The 21,547-nt window shown below is 43.3% G+C and overlaps 1 protein-coding gene across 1 annotated transcript; it reads left to right on the top strand.

Moving 5' to 3' along the window:
• The first annotated feature begins 16,429 nt into the window (after nucleotides 1-16,429).
• Nucleotides 16,430-18,490, top strand: LOC130084812 (uncharacterized). Its single transcript, XM_056250300.1, has one exon. The coding sequence runs from the start codon at nucleotides 16,430-16,432 to the stop codon at nucleotides 18,476-18,478; it is 2,049 nt and encodes a 682-aa protein (XP_056106275.1). The 3' UTR covers nucleotides 18,479-18,490.
• Nucleotides 18,491-21,547: the final 3,057 nt, after the last annotated feature.

Genomic DNA, 21,547 nt, shown 5'->3' with positions numbered 1-21,547 from the left:
AGAGTTTTACCGTGCATCCAAGAGGCGCGCGCGCTGTTTGAATATGAATGGAGAATGATTGACAGCCGCAGAGGAGGGAAAACGAGTTTCCGTATACTTTAATGATGTAACTAGACTTCTGTCTCTCACATTAAGCTATGGAATGACTTCAGATGACTTTGTCACCCAAACTGACGTGAAAAAAGCGGGAGGCGCCGAAAAGCGCGCTGTTTGCATCCCTGCTTGTCAAAAAGACACATCAAAAAGCTGCTGTAACAGTATACTGTAACCATTTGGCACTTAAAAAGCACGTCACGACACATAATGCCCCGTCTTCTTTTACTAAAGAATATTTTTGACTTATTTATGAAATGCATAACTGATGCTACTAAAATTTATACTGGCCATTGGGGTGGCCAGGAGTCGGCCAGGGGTGGCCACGGCTACCCCCTGGTGGCGCCATTGCCGTGCAGAGGATCTCTTTTCTCGGTATGGAAATCGACTCGGTCGCCATGTCCGCGCAGCTTACGAGCGAGCTCGCGCAGTCACTACTGACTTGCCTGAGACAATTCGAGGGCAAGAGCGCGGTTCCACTGAAGTTATTTCAGAGGCTCCTGGGGCATATAGCATCTGCAGCCGCGGCAACGCCACTCGGATTGCTTCATATGAGACCGCTGGCTTCGCGACCGAGTCCCGAGGTGGGCATGGCAACACGGCATGCTCCGAGTGCCAGTTACTCCGACCTGCCATCAGACCTTCACCCGGTGGTCAAACCTCAGCTTAATATGGGCTGCAGTGCCCTTAGAATGAGTTTACAGGCATGTAGTTGTCTCAACAGATGCCTCCACCACGGGCTGGGGTGCCATTTGCAATGGACATGCTGCCGCGGGCTCCTGGACAGGACCCCAGCGCCTATGGCATGTCAATTGCCTCGAGTTGCTGGCAGTAGGCCTTGCTCTGCACCGCTTTCGGACGCTGCTCAAGGGTCAACACGTACTAGTCTGATCAGACAATACCGCCACAGTAGCGTACATCCACCATCAAGGTGGTCTACGCTCTCGCCGTATGTCGCAACTCGCCCGCCACCTCCTCTTATGGAGTCAGAAGCATCTGAGGTCGCTTCGAACCATTTACATTCCCAGAGCCCTGAACTGTGCAGCCGACAAGCTCTCAAGGCTTCAGCCCCTCCCTGGAGAATGGCGACTCCATCCCCAGTCGGTTCAGCTGATTTGAGACCAGTTCTGGGACGCTCAGGTAGATCTGTTTGCCTCCCACGACTCGACCCATTGCGCCCTGTTTTACTCCCTGACCGAGGGCACGCTCGGCACGGACGCACTGGTGCACAGCAAATATGCGTTTCCAAACTTGTACTCCTCGCGACAGCACCTCCCTGGCCAAATACTCTGAGGAAGGACCTCCTTTCTCAGGGACAGGGCACCCTATGGCACCCTTGTACCGATCTTTGGAACCTCCACGTGTGGCTCCTGGACGGGGTGAGGTAGGTTTGAGTACCCTACCACCAGCGGTGGTGGCTACCAGAGACATGTCTTTGCGTTGAAGTGGAACCTCTTCGTCAACTGGTGCTCTTCTCACCGAGAAGACCCCCGGAGATGCCCGATCAGTGTCGTGTTTTCCTTCCTGCAAGATGGGTTGGAGCGAAGGCTGTCTCCCTCCACCCTGAAAGTGTATGTTGCCGCTATTGCCGCACATCATGACGCAGTTGAAGGTAAGTCCGTGAGAAAGCACGACCTGATCATCAGGTTCCTGAGAGGAGCGAGGAGACTAAATCCTCCTCGCCCTCTTCTCGTTCCCTCTTGGGAACTCTCAGTGGTTCTAACTGCCCTGCAGAGTGCTCCCTTTGAGCCTTTGCAATCAGTGGAGCTTAACTTCCTATCTATGAAGACAGCGCTCCTGGTTGCATTGGCCTCCATCAAGAGGGTAGGGGACCTGCACGCATTCTCTGTTGACGAAGCGTGCCTGGAGTTCGGGCCGGCCGACTCTCACGTGATCCTGAGACCCCGGCCTGGATATGTGACCAAGGTTCCCACCACACCCTTTCGGGACCAGGTGGTGAACCTGCAAGCGCTGCCCCTGGAGGAGGAAGACCCAGCCTTGGCACTGCTCTGTCCAGTACGCACTCTCCACGTTTATGTAGACAGAATGCAGTGTTTCAGGACCTCGGACCAGCTCTTTGTCTGTTATGGTGAAAAGCTGAAGGGAAAGGGTCTCTCCAAGCAAAGGTTGTCTCACTGGATAGTGGACGCCATTGCTTTGGCTTACCAGCAGCAAGGTCGACCATGCCCCCTTGGTGTGACAGCCTACTCCACCCGGAGTGTGGCTTCCTCTTGGGCTTCAGCGCATAGCGCCTCGCTAACAGACATCTGCAGAGCTGCAGGCTAGGCGACACCCAACACATTCGCCAGATTCTACAATCTCCGAGTGGAGCCTGTGTCCTCTCGTGTACTCGCTTCAACCAGCTAGAGCCGCTCAGGTGTCTTCGCTTGCTCGCCATTCCACTCCCTGGACTGGATACGTGCAATATTTCCTCGGGTGAGCTTCCCCGACAAGCCCTGAGTTCCTCCAGCACTGCTGACGTCGACGCCAGTGTCTATTGCCTGCGCGTTGGCTAGGTGCCTCCGTGTACAAGGTCTCCCCTCTGGGCGACCCCCACATGTGTATTTCCACTGTAAGCCTCTCTGAGCATGTGTCTTTCCCTTGGCAAGCCACCTTGCCACCCCTGGGGTTGAAATATTCCACCCTTCGGGCTGGACACCCCAGTGTTCCCCATATGCACCCCCCTCCCGGGTCATATGTGTATTCTGTAAGTCCTCCCTTCGGGCAGGCACTGATTGCATATTTCCACTGAGATATGCTTGCCAGTGTACCTTGGTATTCCTGTGTTAAGTAGGAGTCCTTCGTCCGTGCTAGTCTCACGACAGGGAGCTCAGACTTACTCAGGGCACTGGAAGAAAGCTGTGAAGGTGGCGTGATTAGACTGAAACCCCATTCGTCGTCACGACGGAACTCGTAGTGAAAACGAAAGGGAACGTCTCGGTTACGTATGTAACCCTCGTTCCCTGAGTAGGGAACGGAGACGTTCCGTCTTCCTGCCACTTCCGCTGTACCGCGGGGACCACCTGAGTTCAGCCGTGGCTCCTCAGCGAAGAAACATATCTGCATATTGCCGGCGTCCTCCTTTTATACCCACGAGGTGGGGCAGAGTTGCGCCATGCAAATTCAGCAGACCCATGGCATTTCTTTGCCATTGGCTCGTTTTGTACACTCAACTTTGTATACTCAAAAACCCCATTCGTCATCACGACGGAACGTCTCTGTTCCCTACTCAGGGAACGAGGGTTACATACGTAACTGAGACGTTCCATCTATGGATCCAACAACTCAGGGAAGCTTGCAATCCTCATAAAAAGTGGCTTGATTTTGCGGAAAGATTTGAAGATCAGTTGGAAAGTCAATGAACTGCCATACAGTAGTGGCCAAAAGTGAGGCAAAGGAAAATTTACAGATTCACCCTTTATTCAAATTATATTAAAACTGTGTTAAAGATTTTGTAAGCATATTGTGTAGTTGTGATTGGAGTCAATTGTTTATTTGTGATAACACAATGAAACATGCCAAATTGTACAGACATAATTTTTAGCCAGGCTGTCATACAAATAAATTATAAACACATGAAAAAACAAGAGAGGAAAATGAAATATTAATACCTGACTATGTTGCATAATGTATGATATATATTTTTCTCCTGTGAGCTTTTTAGCTTTTCTAAAACCTCTAGCTGTAGTTTGCCTTTTTTGTCACTTAATATTCAACAATATTATTGATCTGCCTGCATTGACACCATTATATGAGAACTGAACTGAGCTGGACTATGACATCACTATTTTCTCCAGAGCGGCTGTATAGATAAATGAACTAAATAGATAACTAATGATTTTTACAATGGAAATGAATCAATACTGAACTTACATAAGCATTGAATGCTTACAATGACACTATTTTCTTCTAAAGCTGTTGTACAGCCAAACCTAACTTTGTTGCATTTATTTCCTATGTTTGGTGTGGTCAGTGCCACAATAGTGCTATTTAAGACCCTGCTTACTGTGGACTGATGAGCTCAAGTCCATCACCGGTGCACTGCTGCAATTTTCAAGTCGCCAAAAATGTTATTATTACTTTCATTTCATTTCATTTCGTTGCTATAAAATTTCTTAAAGGTCAGTTACAAAAAGAATACCTTGATGATCAAACTTTTATCGTTTGATCAACTCTGTCATCATTTAACTCCGATAAATCATATTTTCGTTGAAAAGTGCACGGCCTTGTCCTCTCTGCTGCCATCTTGTTACTCCTAACTAGGTTAGGATACCTCTCCAGCACTCTTAAATAATTTAGGAGCTGAGACCAAGTCTTGACACTTAGGAACCTTTATGAATCACACTTATTCTTAAGTTTAGGAAGAGTAAAATTATGTAATTCTTAGAATTTTAACAGACTTAAGACTAAAATTTTACTCTGAGTGGCTTTATACATATGGCCCCTGGGCCCGTATTCATAAAGATTCTAAGAATCCTCTCAGAAAACTCTTAATTTAGCTTAAAAACTTTTATGTAGGAGTCTTAGCTTAAGAGCGATTCGGGACCGATCTGAGAGCAACTCTGAGTAAGGAAAAGACAAAAACTCTCATCTTAGTGAGGAGGCGGTGCTGACCCAATCTTCAGTTGCTATGTATGACACAATCTTCTAAAGACTGTGATTGGTTGGTTGTCCAAGAAGGAAAAAAGAGTGATTTTAAGTATAGTGTCTATTCTAAGCCTTCACTTTGAAATTACATGCGTAATTTTTCCTATTTGACCGTTCTCACACACACACACACGCACACATTATATATGTGTAAATCCTTTTTTTTTATTTACCATGCTGTTAATTTCCTGTATAAGGTATTTGATTGGCTTAGAATGATAACAATTGTTCCACTCTTTCCAATTACACTGATTGCTGGCATGTCTATTTAAGTGTTGGTTTGAATGTTGGTTTTAATGTAACAAACATGGAATCAAAACCAAGAAGGACGAGAAAGCCCGACTGGACAGAGAAACAGTGTTTACTGTTAGCCCAGTTAGTGGATGAACACAAGGCCATCCTTAAAGGAAGATTCGGGCCGTGTGTTAATCTATAGCGTCTTACTAACTCACTGTCATCCATTGTCTGCAACACATTTCTTCTCCCTCTTCGTCTTTCTGCCATTTCTCCTCTGCTAAAGAAACTCTTAAGCCTCTTAAAAGTCCTCGTCCGTAATCCTAACAATTTTGACCTTAAGACCTCTTTTAAGGGTTAAGATACTTTCTGAATTACTTTTTTCTTTACTAGGAATTTTTCTTTAATTTTAAGAGTAAACGCCCACATTTCTAAGAATTTTCTTAGAATGTTGTTACTAGGAGCTACTCTTTGCATTAAGATTCTTTATGAATACGGGCCCAGGGCCCGTATGTATAAAACTTCTAAGAAATGATCTTAAGAATAGTCTTAAGCTTTGACTTAAGTGTAAAAAAATACTTAGTAAAGAGTAGGACTTTTCTAAGAGTAGGAGACTTTTATAAAGCAGCTAAAAGCAACTTTCAGTAAAGTATAAGACTGATTCTTAAGTGCTGACTGAAGTGGGACTTAAGTGCTGCAAACTAAGGACTACAATGATGTTAACCCAAAATGGCCGCCCTCAACCTCTGAATCAGCCAATAGTGAGCCTGCAAGGGTGAGGTCACAGCAGCATGACACCAATTATTTAATGTAATTATAATAAAATAATTTAATGAAGACACTGAAACTTTAATATTTAAATGTATTTTTTTTAAATGGCTTTGCATTGTGCAAAATTATCACAACTTAGTATTGAAGGAAAATTGTCAAATTCACCCTTTATTCAAATAGTATTAAAAATGTGTTCAATATTTTGTAAGCGTATTGTGTAGTTGTGCCTGGAGTCAATTGTTTATTTGTGATAACACAATGAAACATTCCAAATTGACATAATTTTTAGCTAAGCTGTCATACAAATAAATTATGAACAGGTGAAAAAACAAGAGAGGAAAATCAAATATTAATAAATGATTATGTTGCAGACAATATATGTTTTTTTCTTTCTCCTGTGAGCTTTTTAATTGTAATAATTGTAATATCTGTATTGTCCACCAAGGTGGAAAATTGTCTTTGGCTCACCAGCCATTCAAATAAATATATCATCACAGGTGCACTGCTGCATTTCTCCATTCGCCAAAAATATAATTATTACTTTAATTTCATTGCTATGAAACTTTTTAAAGGTAAGTTACAAAAAGAATATCTTGATGATTAAACTTTTTTTTTTATTGTTTGATCAACTCATTTAACTACAATTCATCATATTTTCGTTGAAAAGTGCATGGCCTAACCTCTCTGCTGCCATTTTGTTACTCCTAACTAGGTTAGGAGACCTCTCCAGCTCTCTTAAATAATTTAGGAGCTGAGACCAAGTCTTAGCACTTAGGAACTTTTATGAATCACACTTATTCTTAAGTTTAGGAATAAGAGTAAAATTATGTAATTCTTAGAATTTTGACAGACTTGAGACTAAAATTTTACTCTGAGTGGCTTTATACATACGGGCCCTGGGCCCGTATGTATAAAACTTCTAAGAAATGATCTTAAGAATAGTCTTAAGCTTTGACTTAAGTGTAAAAAAATACTTAGTAAAGAGTAGGACTTTTCTAAGAGTAGGAGACTTTTATAAAGCAGCTAAAAGCAACTTTCAGTAAAGTATAAGACTGATTCTTAAGTGCTGACTGAAGTGGGACTTAAGTGCTGCAAACTAAGGACTACAATGATGTTAACCCAAAATGGCCGCCCTCAACCTCTGAATCAGCCAATAGTGAGCCTGCAAGGGTGAGGTCACAGCAGCATGACACCAATTATTTAATGTAATTATAATAAAATAATTTAATTAAGACACTGAAACTTTAATATTTAAATGTATTTTTTTAAATGGCTTTGCATTGTGCAAAATTATCACAACTTAGTATTGAAGGAAAATTGTCAGATTCACCCTTTATTCAAATAGTATTAAAAATGTGTTCAATATTTTGTAAGCGTATTTTGTAGTTGTGCCTGGAGTCAATTGTTTATTTGTGATAACACAATGAAACATTCCAAATTGACATAATTTTTAGCTAAGCTGTCATACAAATAAATTATGAACAGGTGAAAAAACTAGAGAGGAAAATCAAATATTAATAAATGATTATGTTGCAGACAATATATGATTTTTTTTTCTCCTGTGAGCTTTTTAATTGTAATATCTGTATTGTCCACCAAGGTGGAAAATTGTCTTTGGCTCACCAGCCATTCAAATAAATATATCATCACAGGTGCACTGCTGCATTTCTCCAGTCGCCAAAAATATAATTATTACTTTAATTTCATTGCTATGAAACTTTTTAAAGGTAAGTTACAAAAAGAATACCTTGATGATTAAACTTTTTTTTTTATTGTTTGATCAACTCATTTAACTACAATTCATCATATTTTCGTTGAAAAGTGCATGGCCTAACCTCTCTGCTGCCATTTTGTTACTCCTAACTAGGTTAGGAGACCTCTCCAGCTCTCTTAAATAATTTAGGAGCTGAGACCAAGTCTTAGCACTTAGGAACTTTTATGAATCACACTTATTCTTAAGTTTAGGAATAAGAGTCAAATTATGTAATTCTTAGAATTTTGACAGACTTGAGACTAAAATTTTACTCTGAGTGGCTTTATACATACGGGCCCTGATCTTTTTTATTCAGAAATAAACAAGTGTCGTCGGCGAGTTGAAAGTGAAATCTCCTATCTCAATACCTTTAATTTGAGAGCAATGTACAGTGTAAATATTTAAAGTTTCAGATACTAATAATAATAAAAACGGGGAAATAGGGCAACCCTGTCTAATGCCTCTTTGGATAACGAAACAAGAGGATGTACTGCATAAAGAAACACTACTTGAGATATTATTATAAAATGTGTGGCTTATATTTGTAAAAGTTGGGGCAAAACCAAACTGACGTAGGGCTTGATGCATGCAATTGTGCTCCACGGTATCGAAAGCCTTATAAAAAAAAAAAAAGTAAAAAAAAAAAAGAGCTTCCTCATTTACCAGATATGAATAATCTAGAAGATCTAACACCAGTCTGATGTTATTTAAAATATTTCTTCCTTTCATAAATCCAGACTGGGTGACAGATATAATTTCCTCCAAACATGGTTTCAACCTATTTGCATACAGAGACTCTAATAATTTGTAATCTGAGTTAAGTAGCGAAATTGGGCGCCAGTTATCTAAGTGCAACACGTCTTTATTAGATTTTGGAAGTAGTGTAATAACTCCCTGTTTCATAGATTCTGTAAGTTCTCCATTCGTTATCAGTTTGTAGCAGTAAATGAAGAGATGTCTTAACGATCAAAAGTTCAGTATAGCATACCACAAGGTTCAATACTAGGACCGTTGCTGTTTACTCTGTACATGCTACCCTTAGGAGATATCATTAAGCATGGCATTAGTTTTCACTGTTATGCTGACAATACTCAGCTCTATATTTCTTCACACCCTGACAAAACTTACCAATTCACAAAATTAACGGAATGCATAGCTGATATAAAAAAACTGGATGACTAGTAATTTCCTACTACTTAATTCTGAAAAAAACAGAGATTCTAATTATTGGACAAAAAACTTCCTCATGTAATAACCTAGAATACTGTCTAACAATTGATGGCTGCTCTGTCAAGTCTTCGTCGTCGGTTAGGAACCTGGGTGTTTCCATCTTAAAAAATTTATTTAAATTACGTCATATGCTCTCAATGACAAATGCAGAACAATTAGTTAATGCGTTCATGACATCAAGGCAAGATTATTGTAATGCTATTATGGGTGGTTGCCCTGCATGCTTAATAAACAAACTACAGCTGGTCCAAAACGCAGCAGCTCGAGTTCTTACCAGAACCAGGAAGTATGACCATATTAAGTACTTGTTGTTACATTGTGTAGTACAAAGTACTTTCTTATATAATTACATTGTACCAAGTTGGTGACACTTATGTAACCGACTCGGCCTGTTACATATGCGTAACAGTAGCTGCCTATTACATGTGTGTAATTACAATCTGTAAGTACAGGCTGTTCCATAACTTAGTTACATGTTAATTACATTTTGTTACATGTTATTACAACGTCTACTACTAAGTAATTAATTAAGTAATTACTCTGTATAACGGACACCATAAAATAAAGTGTTACCGAAAATGTCTGCTAAATCATACATTATTCAGTTTGCATATAAGAGCCACAAAGAATTCATATGCAGTAAGACTTTAAAAAGGAAACACTCTGCGACATTTACATTCTGCAGTACTTCAATTAACGAAACAAAGGGAACAACTTCCAATTTTCATCGTCATGTGGAGCGAAAGCACAAAGAAAGATTAAGATAAAGTAAGATTAAGAACTCATAATTTCTGTATATAGGGGTATGCATAAAATTTCAGCATTTTGACAGCTAATGCTTAGTTAGTTCGGTGTAGAAGTCTGCAAGGGACTACTTTTTTCGTCCCGCGCTCCTGCCATGTGTTCTCCCACACCTGTGACCCGCCCGCACTCGCTACTGTTTTACGCTGTGTCCACCTGCCATCCGCCTGTAGTGATCCTGCTTTCCAGAAAGTCACATGCTACATTTGTCTCAACTGTGTTATTTTAATATTTACTGTTTACAACGTAGGACAAAAGTGTCACAGAGAAAACCAAATCTCGTTTAATTAAATAATAAAATGAATACAGATACGATGATGACTGATGACTCTTGTGCACCCCCTCCGTAACTAAATGTTAATCAGATTGAGTTCTAATGTTGTGGTACAATGATGTTATGTGGACAAGAGCACTTAATACTGACAAGTCATAATTGTAATAAAATTACCTTAACACCACCTACTATGTGGCCTTTTTACCCTTAACTGATAATATTTTTAAACCAATATCACTCTAAGTAAATAAAAGTAAATTAGGTAATCAACCCTCTCTGGTCTTGGTCTCGACTCGGACTCAACATACTCTGAACTCGGTCTTGACTCGGACTCGAGTGAGCTGGTCTCGACTACAACACTCAACTAGTTGCAGCAATAAATAAACATGAATGAATATCAGAAATTATGTTGAAAGATAGGCTACAGTACAACTTACTGAGATCCATATCATGTCCCCACTGTAAAAATGTTTTTCGTAAAATAACGGTAAAAAGTCTGGCAGCAAAGTTGCCAACCACTTACCGTCAAATTACAGTAAAAAAACTTAAATTATTTTACAGAAAAATGTTGTTTTTTGAAAACGGATATTTACCGTAAACATTTTCTGTATTTTTACAGTCAAACTGCTGTAGAAAGAAAAAATAATCTCATAAAAAAATGTCTGTTGAATGTTAAACGAATGTATAAATCTGTATAAAAACTTACAAATATTGCAGAAATACCTTAAAATTACATAATTAAAACAAAGACTTCTGTTTTAATACAGTATTATTTGGTATATTTTTAGGATAATCCAATCCATCTACAAGAACTCCTTGTCAAAGTAAAGACTTTTCTATGTAAAACACACAGAAAATGTTGTATAATTACCTTCAGATACCCTAATTTAAAGCCTAATACCAGTATATTGATCGATTTAAACTTTTATTTTATGTCATTATTCAATCTATTTACAGTAAATTCCTGTTAAATATTGGTTTTATCCTGTACAAAAAAACAAGATCTTGTGATATTAAGTTTCAGAAACATATTTTTAACAGTTATTGCTTTATTAAAACATTATTTGACAGTAATTACAGACACATCTCCAATAAATGTACAAGCTTTTACCATTAATGTATGCAGGTTTACTTTATATAAACATTATTTGACAGTAATAACAAGCAACTCTCCAATATTTCTACATATTTCTACCATTTAAATACAGTGTGCTACTTTATATAAAGATTATTTGACAGTAATAACAAGCAACTCTCCAATATTTCTACATGTTTACCATTTAAATAAGGGGGTTTACTTTATATAAACATTATTTGACAATAATTACAGGCAACTCTCCAATATTTCTACATATTTGTACCTTTAATGTATGGGGCTTTACTTTCTATATACTTTTAACATCAATGTATGAGGTACAATTTATATAAACATTGCTTTATACTAATTAAAATCAACTTTCCAATATATCAACATGACATTTACTCAATGTATGGGTTCACTTTATATACACATTAATAGACAGTAATTACAAGCATTTCTCCAATATATGTAAAAATACACATGTTTATTTTATGTAAACAATATTTGATAGCAATTACAAGCAACTGTCCAATATATGTACATACTTTTTCCATTACGACATGGGGTTTACTTTAAAATGCACATAGGCTAAAATGCACATAAAATACGGTCAAGTCCTTCAGTCAAAAAGTTCTTTGTTCTTAGTTCAGAAGCTAAGTTCTTTCCAGTAACAAACAAAGTTAATATATAATCAGTATTAATATACAGATGTGAATGTGCATGCTAAAAAAGTTCATTTGGCAGATTGATATTCACCCACGTCCTTTCAAAATTCCAACGATGGCTATGATCCTCTGTAGTGGCTCTCACCAGGCATTGTCCTGAAAAATAGATAAGATGTTTCATGCTTGTAAAAATCGCCAGAGCAGAGCCATTAGGTTGCCCCTTAACAATAATTGCAGTTTGGAGCTTGAATGAAAATTGAACTGTATGCGTTGCGACGTTCGTCTGTTATAGGACAACTTAGTTTGAATAAACGAGCAGACACTGATTAGCTACTTGCTCTACGTTTATTTAAAATTAACAGCAAGACGACTAGAAGTGAATGTGCTTTCCATTAAATGAATCACACACAGTAAACAAATCCTTAAGAAAAAAAAAAACTTTGTGTGATTTATGTAAAACAAAGCACGTTCATTGCACAGTAAACAAAACCTTAACAAAAAAAACTTTGCAATGAACTCGTTCATCCTCGGATGCGTCGCCGTGCGCACTGTTACAAAAAACCCTGTGCACACAGCCAAGCGAAATGGGGTCTTGCGCACCCAACGCGTCATTTTTGCAAGGTGCGCGCGGACCATAGACAGTAAAAGAAACGGACGCGTCGAGTATAAACAAGGCTTTACTCCGTGTCAGCGCGCGCTCTGATCGGTAAAGGTGCACAGACCTCTCCCGAATCATCTCCAGCACTCAGCCTCCGAAGCACCACTAACTCTCCACCTCTGTTTCCCTCGTAAGCTGATAATAGTATTTAAACATTCTCTATGATAATTTTTTTTTGTAAAAAATATTTGAATAACGGTTTTGGCGGTTATAGAGTTCTAATGACGGTTAATATAATAACCTTCACACCCCTACTGTTACGTGTTTGCAAGAGGCAACAGTAACTTGTAAGATGTAACGTTAAGTTAACAACAGCTAACGTTATTAAATTAATTTTAGTCAACCAAAGGTATTTAACGTTAATGTTATGATGGCTGATGCATGTTTCACATTCAGGGCTAACATTAATAACGGTTTAACTTTATTAGGACCAGCATGTTACATGCTAAAGCTAGACAGACTTTTATAATGTTAATACATAATGTAACAAACGGCGAGTTTTAATGTTAGCCCTGCTGACTCGACATAATGTTAACTTGCATATTAAAATTGTAAAATGTATAAAAGCTGCCTCACTTAACAAGCACATTTGACATTGTGAGGAAACATAAATATATTTATATATATTATGTATATGAAATTTATTTCAATTGTAAAAATGTTATCTTTGAGTAATGTCATCTTTGAGACTGTTAGTTGTTACATGATTAAAAATGTAAACATACACATAAAGCATGGCAATCCCGTCAGAAATGTGTATCATAGAAAGGGAAGCACACACACAAAAAATGCCAGTTGGTACACCAAAATCAAATAACCCTAACCCCATCAAATAATTTTACCTGCATCTGAGGGTATTTCCCTTAATGTTTCCAGTGATTAAAGAAAGGACTGATGAAGGTGACACGAATCTCCCCTTTCAGTGCGCCACTTCAGCAGAAGAAAGACAAAAGGACAGAAAGTTCTCTTTCATTATCTCGTGTTCGAGATCCACCTATGGGAAGGGCATCCGTACCTGACCTCTGCAGAAGCATCCAATTGCACCAAGTCTGGCTAGACAGACAGAAGCGCGCAGCCAATGCCAGGTGAGGCCACACCCCCTCACCTAAGGGCATATAACATCTGGGCGCGCTGCTATTCCTCAGTTGACATTCGCTTCTCGCGATCTCTGCATCTCACAGCTCGGTTGGATTTTTACACTGCTCACCTCGTGTCTTCAGGAGGACATATCGACAAGATCAGCCTCCGCCGGACGTGACAGTTGTTTATTTTTCAACTACTGCTGCTTTGCATTCGGAGCCGCCCACGCTCTCGCTATTTTCACCGTTTCTCCTCACGGCTGCCCGCCACGGATTTCTCCGTTTTCTTCGCTGGTATGTCACTGTCTAAGCCTGCAGCCTCTCCAGGGGATAGCATGTCACGGGCCTGCCCGGCCGCGTGTGGTGCCCTTATCGCAGCTAAGGATCTTCATCAGCTTTGCGTGGTCTGTTTGGGTCTTAAGCACGCTCGGGAAGCCCTTGAAAACCCGGAGAATTGCAGTTTCTGCCTCATGCTGCCTAGGAAGCTGCTAAAACGCCGTCTTAAGGTGGCAGTGACACAGTGCACCGGGCTCAGCCCTTCTGACTCGGACGGGGGACACGGTGATGACGACGCGCTACCGGGGGCCTCCCGGGGCGCAACGTCTCTCGTCTGGGCTGACCAGCCCAATCCCGCCTTCCCCGAGGAGGACATCTTCGGGGACAACCTCACTCTCGTCCACGACCTGCCCGGTTCTGGCGAAGAGGAGGATGCGGCCATTCTTGGGGTTTCAGAGGACGAGGAGGCCATCCCGCCCTCTGGTGTTCCCCAGGCTACGGCCCACGCGGTTCTGCCTCAAGCCATCCTCCTGGAAGTGTGTGAGCGAGCGGCCGCTCGTCTCAACATCGAATGGCCGGCACCGCAGAGCGCCACCGACCAGGAGAGGGATATTTATGATGGGAAAGTGCTGGGACCCCCTCCCGGCCCGAGGAAACAACTCTTCCCCATCCTCCCGGCGTGCGCTAAGCACATGAGAAATTATTGGAGCGACCCGCTCGACTTCAAACACGGTCTCACGGGACTCGAGGTTAAGGACATGGCGGCGCACGGTATGGGCGAACCTCCCACCGTCGAACCTTCCATCGCCAGGCACCTTAACCCCGCTCAGGGCGGGCTGCTCGCTCCCCCCAAGCCGGTCTTGCCCAACAAGATGGACCGTTTTGCTGCCTCCGTTCACCAGGCAGCTTATAAGTCCTCGGCCGTGGCTGTCAGGGCCCTTAACGTTTCTTCGCTCCTCTCCGCCTACCAGGCGGAGATCCTTGAAGAGTTAGGGCAACAATTGGAAAAGGGAAATCCTTCTGAAACCCTGTGGAAGGAGATCCTCACGGTGAACGACCTCGTCCTCCGCAACGCTCGGCAGGCCGTCCAAGCTTGCGGGCGCTCCATGGCGCTTTCCGTGGTCGGAGAGCGCGCGCTCTGGCTGAACCTGTCGGGACTCCCTGACAGTGAGAAACGGCGCATCGCGGGCGCGCCGGTGGAGCCCGGCCGGGCTCTCTTCGGCCCCGCCGTCGCACTGATGCAACAACGGTGTGACGATAAGAAAAAGGCGGATGAGGCCTTCAAGCTTTGCCTTCCTAGGAAGTCAGTCCCACGCCAGGCGCCCCCTGTGCGTTTGCCTAACCCACCGGCCACGGGACGACAGTTTCATCAGGGCAGAGAAAAGCCCCGCAACAAACCACCCCCTCGGCAACATAACCCAGCACCTACACACAAGCACTGGGGTAAGCCCGCTCCCGCCGCGGCCGCGGCCGGGAGACCTGCGAATTCCAACCCCACCGACTCGAAACGCAAGCGGCCTGCCTGATGTTCAGCCGATGGGGGCTTCGAGTCCATGTTCACGGGCCGCAAGCCCTTCGGACTCCCCTCCTCTTCTAGGACCCCCGTCCAAAAAACCCAGGGGGTCCCGCGGATGGGTCAGCTCTCCGTGTGTAAACGAGACTGCCCAGCTCGTGTGTTCGAGAAATGTGTGTTTTCCCCCCACGTTCAGGGGGCCCTTTGTAAGGGAAAGTTTAAGCTCAGTGACACCACACTGCCCACACTCTGTTCCCCTCACTCTCTCAATAAAGGCTTCGGCCCCAGTGTTTGCCCAACACAAAACACACAAAACACAAAAAAATACGAATCAAATGAATTCGTTTCGGAGGGAAAACCTCTCTCCGCAGAGAGAATTCATCTCACTGCAGAGAGAGGAAATCCCTCCGAACCCCTGCATGTCGCCTCTAGTGTGCCCACTAGATGGCGCCATTGCATCACAAATAAACCTGTCGGTCTCACACAGCTCCGCTCTGGCCCGAGCGGGAGCTCTCGCGAGTCACGAAGCGGCTTGGCGAACCGTTTCAGCTCCCGAGTGGGTGATGCGTACAGTAATGCAGGGTTACAGATTGCAATTCGCAGTAAAACCCCCGCATTTCAACGGCATTCTCTTTTCTCACACGGAAGAGAACGCCTCTCACATTCTGAAAGAGGAAATTTCATCTCTCTTAAACAAGGGAGCGATTCAGGTGGTACCTCCCAATCTGATGAACCAGGGTTTTTATTCCCGTTATGTTCTGGTCCCGAAAAAAGGCGGCTCTCTCCGCCCTATCTTGGACCTTCGAGTGTTGAACAAACATCTGAGGAAATACAATTTCAGAATGCTGACACAAGGCGCACTCGCCCGTGCCATAAAACAGAACGACTGGTTCACATCAGTCGATCTGAAAGATGCTTTCTTTCACATAAGCATCTATCCTCCGCACAGGAAGTTTCTTCGTTTCGCCTACCAGGGCATATGTTACGAATTCACAGTTCTTCCGTTTGGACTCAGTTTGAGTCCCCGGTCTTTCTGTCTGTGCGCGGAGGCGGGCTTAGCACCTCTGAGAATATCAGGTCTGAGAATCCTGACTTATATAGACGATTGGCTCATCATAGCCGAATCAAAGGAGAAGGTGTTGCAGGACACCGACCGTGTGCTCGCGCACATCACATCGCTCGGGTTTCAAGTGAATGTGAGCTAGAGCAATTTCACGCCCAGTCAGAATGTCATTTTCTTGGGCTTGGAGTTGAATTCGGTCTCCATGCGAGCGCGCCTCTCTCAAGAGCGCGTTCGCTCTCTGATGAACTGTCTGACGCAGTTCAGAGAAGGGGCGAAAGTGCAATATCGCACATGTCTCAGGCTACAGGGTCTCATGGCTTCATCCACCCAAGTTGTGCCATTGGGACTTCTGAGGATGAGGGCGTTCATGAAATGGGTCTTGTCACTACATTTCAGCCCGATTCGCGACCTTTGCCGCTCGGTAACAGTGACACGCGCCTGCTCGGCGACCTTGCGCCACTGGGAGAGCGAGAACTTTTACGCACGGGGAACCCCTCTGGGGGCGGTTACGATGCGGAAAGTTGTGACGACAGATGCGTCCTTGACAGGCTGGGGTGCCACCCAGGAGGGCAGAACGGTGAACGGTCTGTGGCCAAACAGACTACGTTCAGTGCACATAAACTATTTAGAGCTTTTAACCATTTGGAAAGCTCTGAATCATTTTCTGCCTCGCCTGCAGGGACATCACGTTCTAGTACGGTGCGACAATACCACGGCTGTGGCTTATATCAACCGTCAGGGCGGCATGCGCTCGTCGAAACTCCACGCTCTAGCTTACAAGCTTTTGGTGTGGAGCAGACGGGTTTTCCTGTCGTTACGCGCAACTCACGTTCCGGGCATTCTGAACAGAGGTGCGGATCTGCTATCAAGGGGAAACCCAATCTACGGAGATTGGCGTCTTCACCCTCAGATAGTGGAAATGCTATGGATGAGATTCGGACGGGCGAGCGTAGATCTATTCGCCTCGCGCGAAAACTACCATTGTCCTATGTTCTTCTCTCTAAGGGACATGGACGCGCCCCTCGGGGTAGACGCACTGGCCCACCCATGGCCCAGAGTGCTCCTGTATGCTTTTCCTCCCCTGTGCCTGATAATTCCCTCATTGGCCAGGGTGAGAGAGCAGGGCCTGTCTCTCATTCTGATAGCACCCAGGTGGCCCAAGGCACCATGGCTGGCGGAGATAATTCCTCTGTTATACGCCGAGCCGTGGCGCCTTCCCGTTCGCACGGATCTATTGTCCCAAGCCAACGGGGAGATTTACCACCCCCACCCGGACAGGGTGGCTCTCTGGGCCTGGCCCGTGAGAGGACGAACCTAAACGCACTTGGGCTTTCGCCGCGTGTGGTCGCCACTATTCAGAATGCCAGGGCCGTCTCTACACGGTCCTTATATGGCTGTAAGTGGCACGTGTTCGAAGGGTGGTGCGATGGGCGCGGTCTCACATCTTATCAGTGCTCAGTTCCTGATATTTTGTGTTTCCTTCAGGACCTCATGGAAAAAGGGAGGTCTTTTTCCACCATTAAGGTCTATTTGGCTGCGATTTCAGCCTGTCATGTGGGTTTTGAGGGCTCTACTGTCGGGCAGCACCCTCTAATCCGCAGATTTATGAAGGGTGCACGCCGCTCGTTGCCAGTCATCAGGAGAACTGTTCCGGAATGGGACCTCTCCATGGTGCTGGAAGCACTGTCTCAACATCCTTTTGAGCCCCTGGGGAGTATTTCCCTTAAGCTGCTGTCCTTCAAGACAGCTTTGCTCTTGGCCTTGGCATCTGCCAAACGTGTCAGTGAGCTACATGCACTCTCGGTTCACCCCTCGTGCACTAAGTTCTCCCTCAGTGGAGATAAGGTTTCCCTTAAGCCTAACCCGGCCTTCATGCCGAAGTGCTTCCCTGCGTTCACTTCGGAGGTGTTGGAGCTGTCCGCTTTTCACCCGCCACCTTTTACCTCTCTGGAGGATCAGAGGCTGAATGCTTTGTGTCCAGTCCGTGCTTTACAGGCTTATATGACCAGGACCAGCGCTTTCCGGAAGAGCGACCAGCTCTTTGTTTCATGGGCCCCTCCGCACAGAGGGAGTCCCATATCGAAGCAACGCCTCTCGCATTGGGTTGTGGGCGCTATAACTAGGGCTTATGAAGCAAAGGGAGTGCAGCCCCCAAGGGGCATCAGAGCTCATTCCACAAGGGGCTTAGCCGCCTCTTGGGCTTTGTTTAGGGGAGTGTCACTGCAGGACATCTGCTCCGCTGCCAGTTGGGCTTCTCCTCATACCTTTGTGCGTTACTACCGGCTGGATGTCACCAGAACCTCGGTAGCACATTCGGTTTTAGGGGTTGGGTCTTCTTAGCTCTTCCCTGTACCCTGTTGAAACCAATAAGAGTGAATGGGCCGGCTGGTCATGTTCATTCTTGCCACCAAACATTTACTTCCCGTTATGGGTTTAGTTTATGTGCCTTGGTGGGTTGGGGGTACTATCATGTATGTGTCTCATGCATGCTTCATGTCCTGCTTGTCCACAGCGGTCGGTGTGGCGTCACCTTTGCAGGTTCATGATTAATGGACGTGTCAGGCACCGCCTCCCCGAGGTGACCGTCTTTCTCTGGCTTTCAGAACCTCACTGTGAGTGTATTGGGCAATCGGGGAGCTGTCCATGTCTCTCCCATAGGTGGATCTCGAACACGAGATGATGAAAGAGAACAATAGGTTACTATCGTAACCCCGGTTCTCTGAAACATCGAGTGGAGAGATCCACCAGCTTTGCCCCGCTTGCTGCACGAGAAGCGAATATACTTACTGAGGAATAGCAGCGCGCCCAGATGTTATATGCCCTTAGGTGAGGGGGTGTGGCCTCACCTGGCATTGGCTGCGCGCTTCTGTCTGTCTAGCCAGACTTGGTGCAATTGGATGCTTCTGCAGAGGTCAGGTACGGATGCCCTTCCCATAGGTGGATCTCTCCACTCGATGTTTCAGAGAACCGGGGTTACGATAGTAACCTATTGTTACTCAGACTTTCCATCAGTAACAGTATGAAAATCACACTTAATACTATCCCAGTGTAGGTTTTCGAACAGTAACGTTACGTGGGTAAATTGACTTACTGTAACGTTAACGTTAGTTGGTGAATGGGTCTTTCTGTTGGGTGTTCTCCCCCGATAAACATCTTATTCCAATGCTTGATCTAAAAAATAAAGTAAACAAATATCTTTTCAATATGTTATCAGTGTTTGAAGAGGTTATGTAAACATACTTCTAACGAATAAATGACGGTTTTATCACTTTACTCATTCCCACGCTTTTTTACCTCTCATGTTAACTTACCAACAACAAAACACAGCAATGTTAGATGGTACTAACACATTGAAATACGTGCTAATATCGCTACGTTAATAGTGAAGCAGTACAAAAACACACACAGAGATAACTTATTTATGAGGTTGCAGTAAGCCTATGACAGGTAAATTACCCGTGTCCCTAAACGTTAGACTGTTAAGGACTGAAAAAAAATGTTTTCTTACCTGATATCGCCAACAGACCACGTACGACCCCTTCCTCTGTTCATATTCCAGCTTTTGTTCTTCATTGACATAGCAACTAAAATTCGCTCAGAATTTAAGAATTCAACAGGCAGATATAAAATAATCCAGGTCTGACCGAGTAATCAACGCAAACAGCAGCTGCTCACACCAACCGAGAGTAACGGACGTATTTTCAAACTTAAAATAGGCGCGCAGAGCCGCGCACATTCTCATTGGACAGTTTCCTGGAAGACAGACAGATTAACCAATCATGCTCAAAGTAAAACGGAGAAACAACCAATAACAATAGCAATAGTTTGCGCGAGTTGCAGTCTGTATTATTATTTAATTAATTGGTCAAATGACATGACAGTGTATGAATATGTAATAATGCAATGTAAACTGTTAGGCAAGCAGACAAAATTGGCAAGCATACAAAATTGTCAATTCACACAAAATCACATAAAGCAAAAGGTTTCTGCTGCACTGCTCTGTTGAGGGTGAAACTATTATTGTTAATGATAATACTTATATTTTAACATATAGCCTACATTGAAGAACTGTTATGAAAATCAGAAAAATCATTAAATGCTAATGAATTATCATAATAATATGTTAAAAGGCAGGTATGTATGTTGTTGAAAACATTACGTTGTTTCAACGTACAGATCTTGTAAAAAATTAAACGTTGATTTAGAAAACTTTTTTGTTAACCTTTTTCAACCATTTAGCATTAAACGTTGTTTCAACGACTGGCATTATTTCAATCATATTTCAACGTTGAAGGTCGGTCATGTGCCGGCTGGGTATATTAATCTACCTTTAGTGAAAGCTGAATGCCGATATCGTGGAAATGTTCCATACTTTATCCAGGCTCTCTGCTTCGCGCGAAGTTATGACGTATCCCCCTCCCAAAGTCAAACAATATCATTGGTCGAGATTGGCTCTGGCGTATGATTCGTCCAATGATTGTACAACATTCAATTATTTGAATCTGCGCGCACTTTCTTGATATCTAAAGCACAGAGACTAGAAAAACAATTAGGATGTTTGTTTACACGTTGTGTAATGTTTCAACCATTTTAATGTCTTCAATTCCTTCACCCCCAGTTTACCAAAGCTCAAGTTTATGTTACAAGAGCCTTGGTTGAACTCGAGCCCCAGAATAAATTCCTTGTCTTTCACACATTGCTCACCTATTGTAAATTAAAAATATATAGCACCCCATTGTAAAGCTTTGTTCATAGTGTGGCGGTTTGTTCCCATCAACCGAGAAAATTGTGGAGTGGCCTAATGATTTCACTGCAGTGAGGGCCTTGAATTTTGTTGAATATAGATTGACTTTGTGTCTTAATGCTTCAACGTTTTTAAAGTGGATTTACAGCCTTTACTTTTAAATTGAATCACATATTTTCTTCTCAAATAAGCATATGAGATACGTGTCAATATAGTATATGGTCAGAAAATCACTGTCAGGGCAGCATTTCAAACAGACAAAAAGGACAATGTCACCCTTAAAAGCCAAGCCAAAAGAGGACATATCAGCACACAAGATTCAAGAGTCCTTTCACACCAACAGGCAGACAGGCGGTTAGTGTCCAGCATTTTTGAGCCTGGTTGTCTTGCGGAAAAACTGTCCCAAAGCATGATGGTCCGAGACTTGAGGCTGCAGCACCAGACAGCAGCAGGCAGCTACAGTGCACGGGGTGGGGTCTGGAAATGTTGCCACTCAATTTTTTCTCTGCCACTTATGAAATTGTTACAGAAAACTTCAGAATTGTAAACACTGAGTCAGTGGTACCTGACAGTAGAAACACTGGATATAGGATGCATAAACAATCACTGGCTATTCTTGATTTAATTTTATATTAAACTTAAGCTCAATTATTTCATGTACAATA

The sequence above is a fragment of the Rhinichthys klamathensis genome, unplaced genomic scaffold, assembly GCF_029890125.1.
Source record: "Rhinichthys klamathensis goyatoka isolate OS25496 unplaced genomic scaffold, OSU_Roscu_1.1 h1tg000003l_1, whole genome shotgun sequence".
Taxonomy (NCBI): domain Eukaryota; kingdom Metazoa; phylum Chordata; class Actinopteri; order Cypriniformes; family Leuciscidae; genus Rhinichthys; species Rhinichthys klamathensis.
Note: the sequence above shows the minus strand (reverse complement) of the source record. Positions and strands in the feature narration are given on the sequence as shown.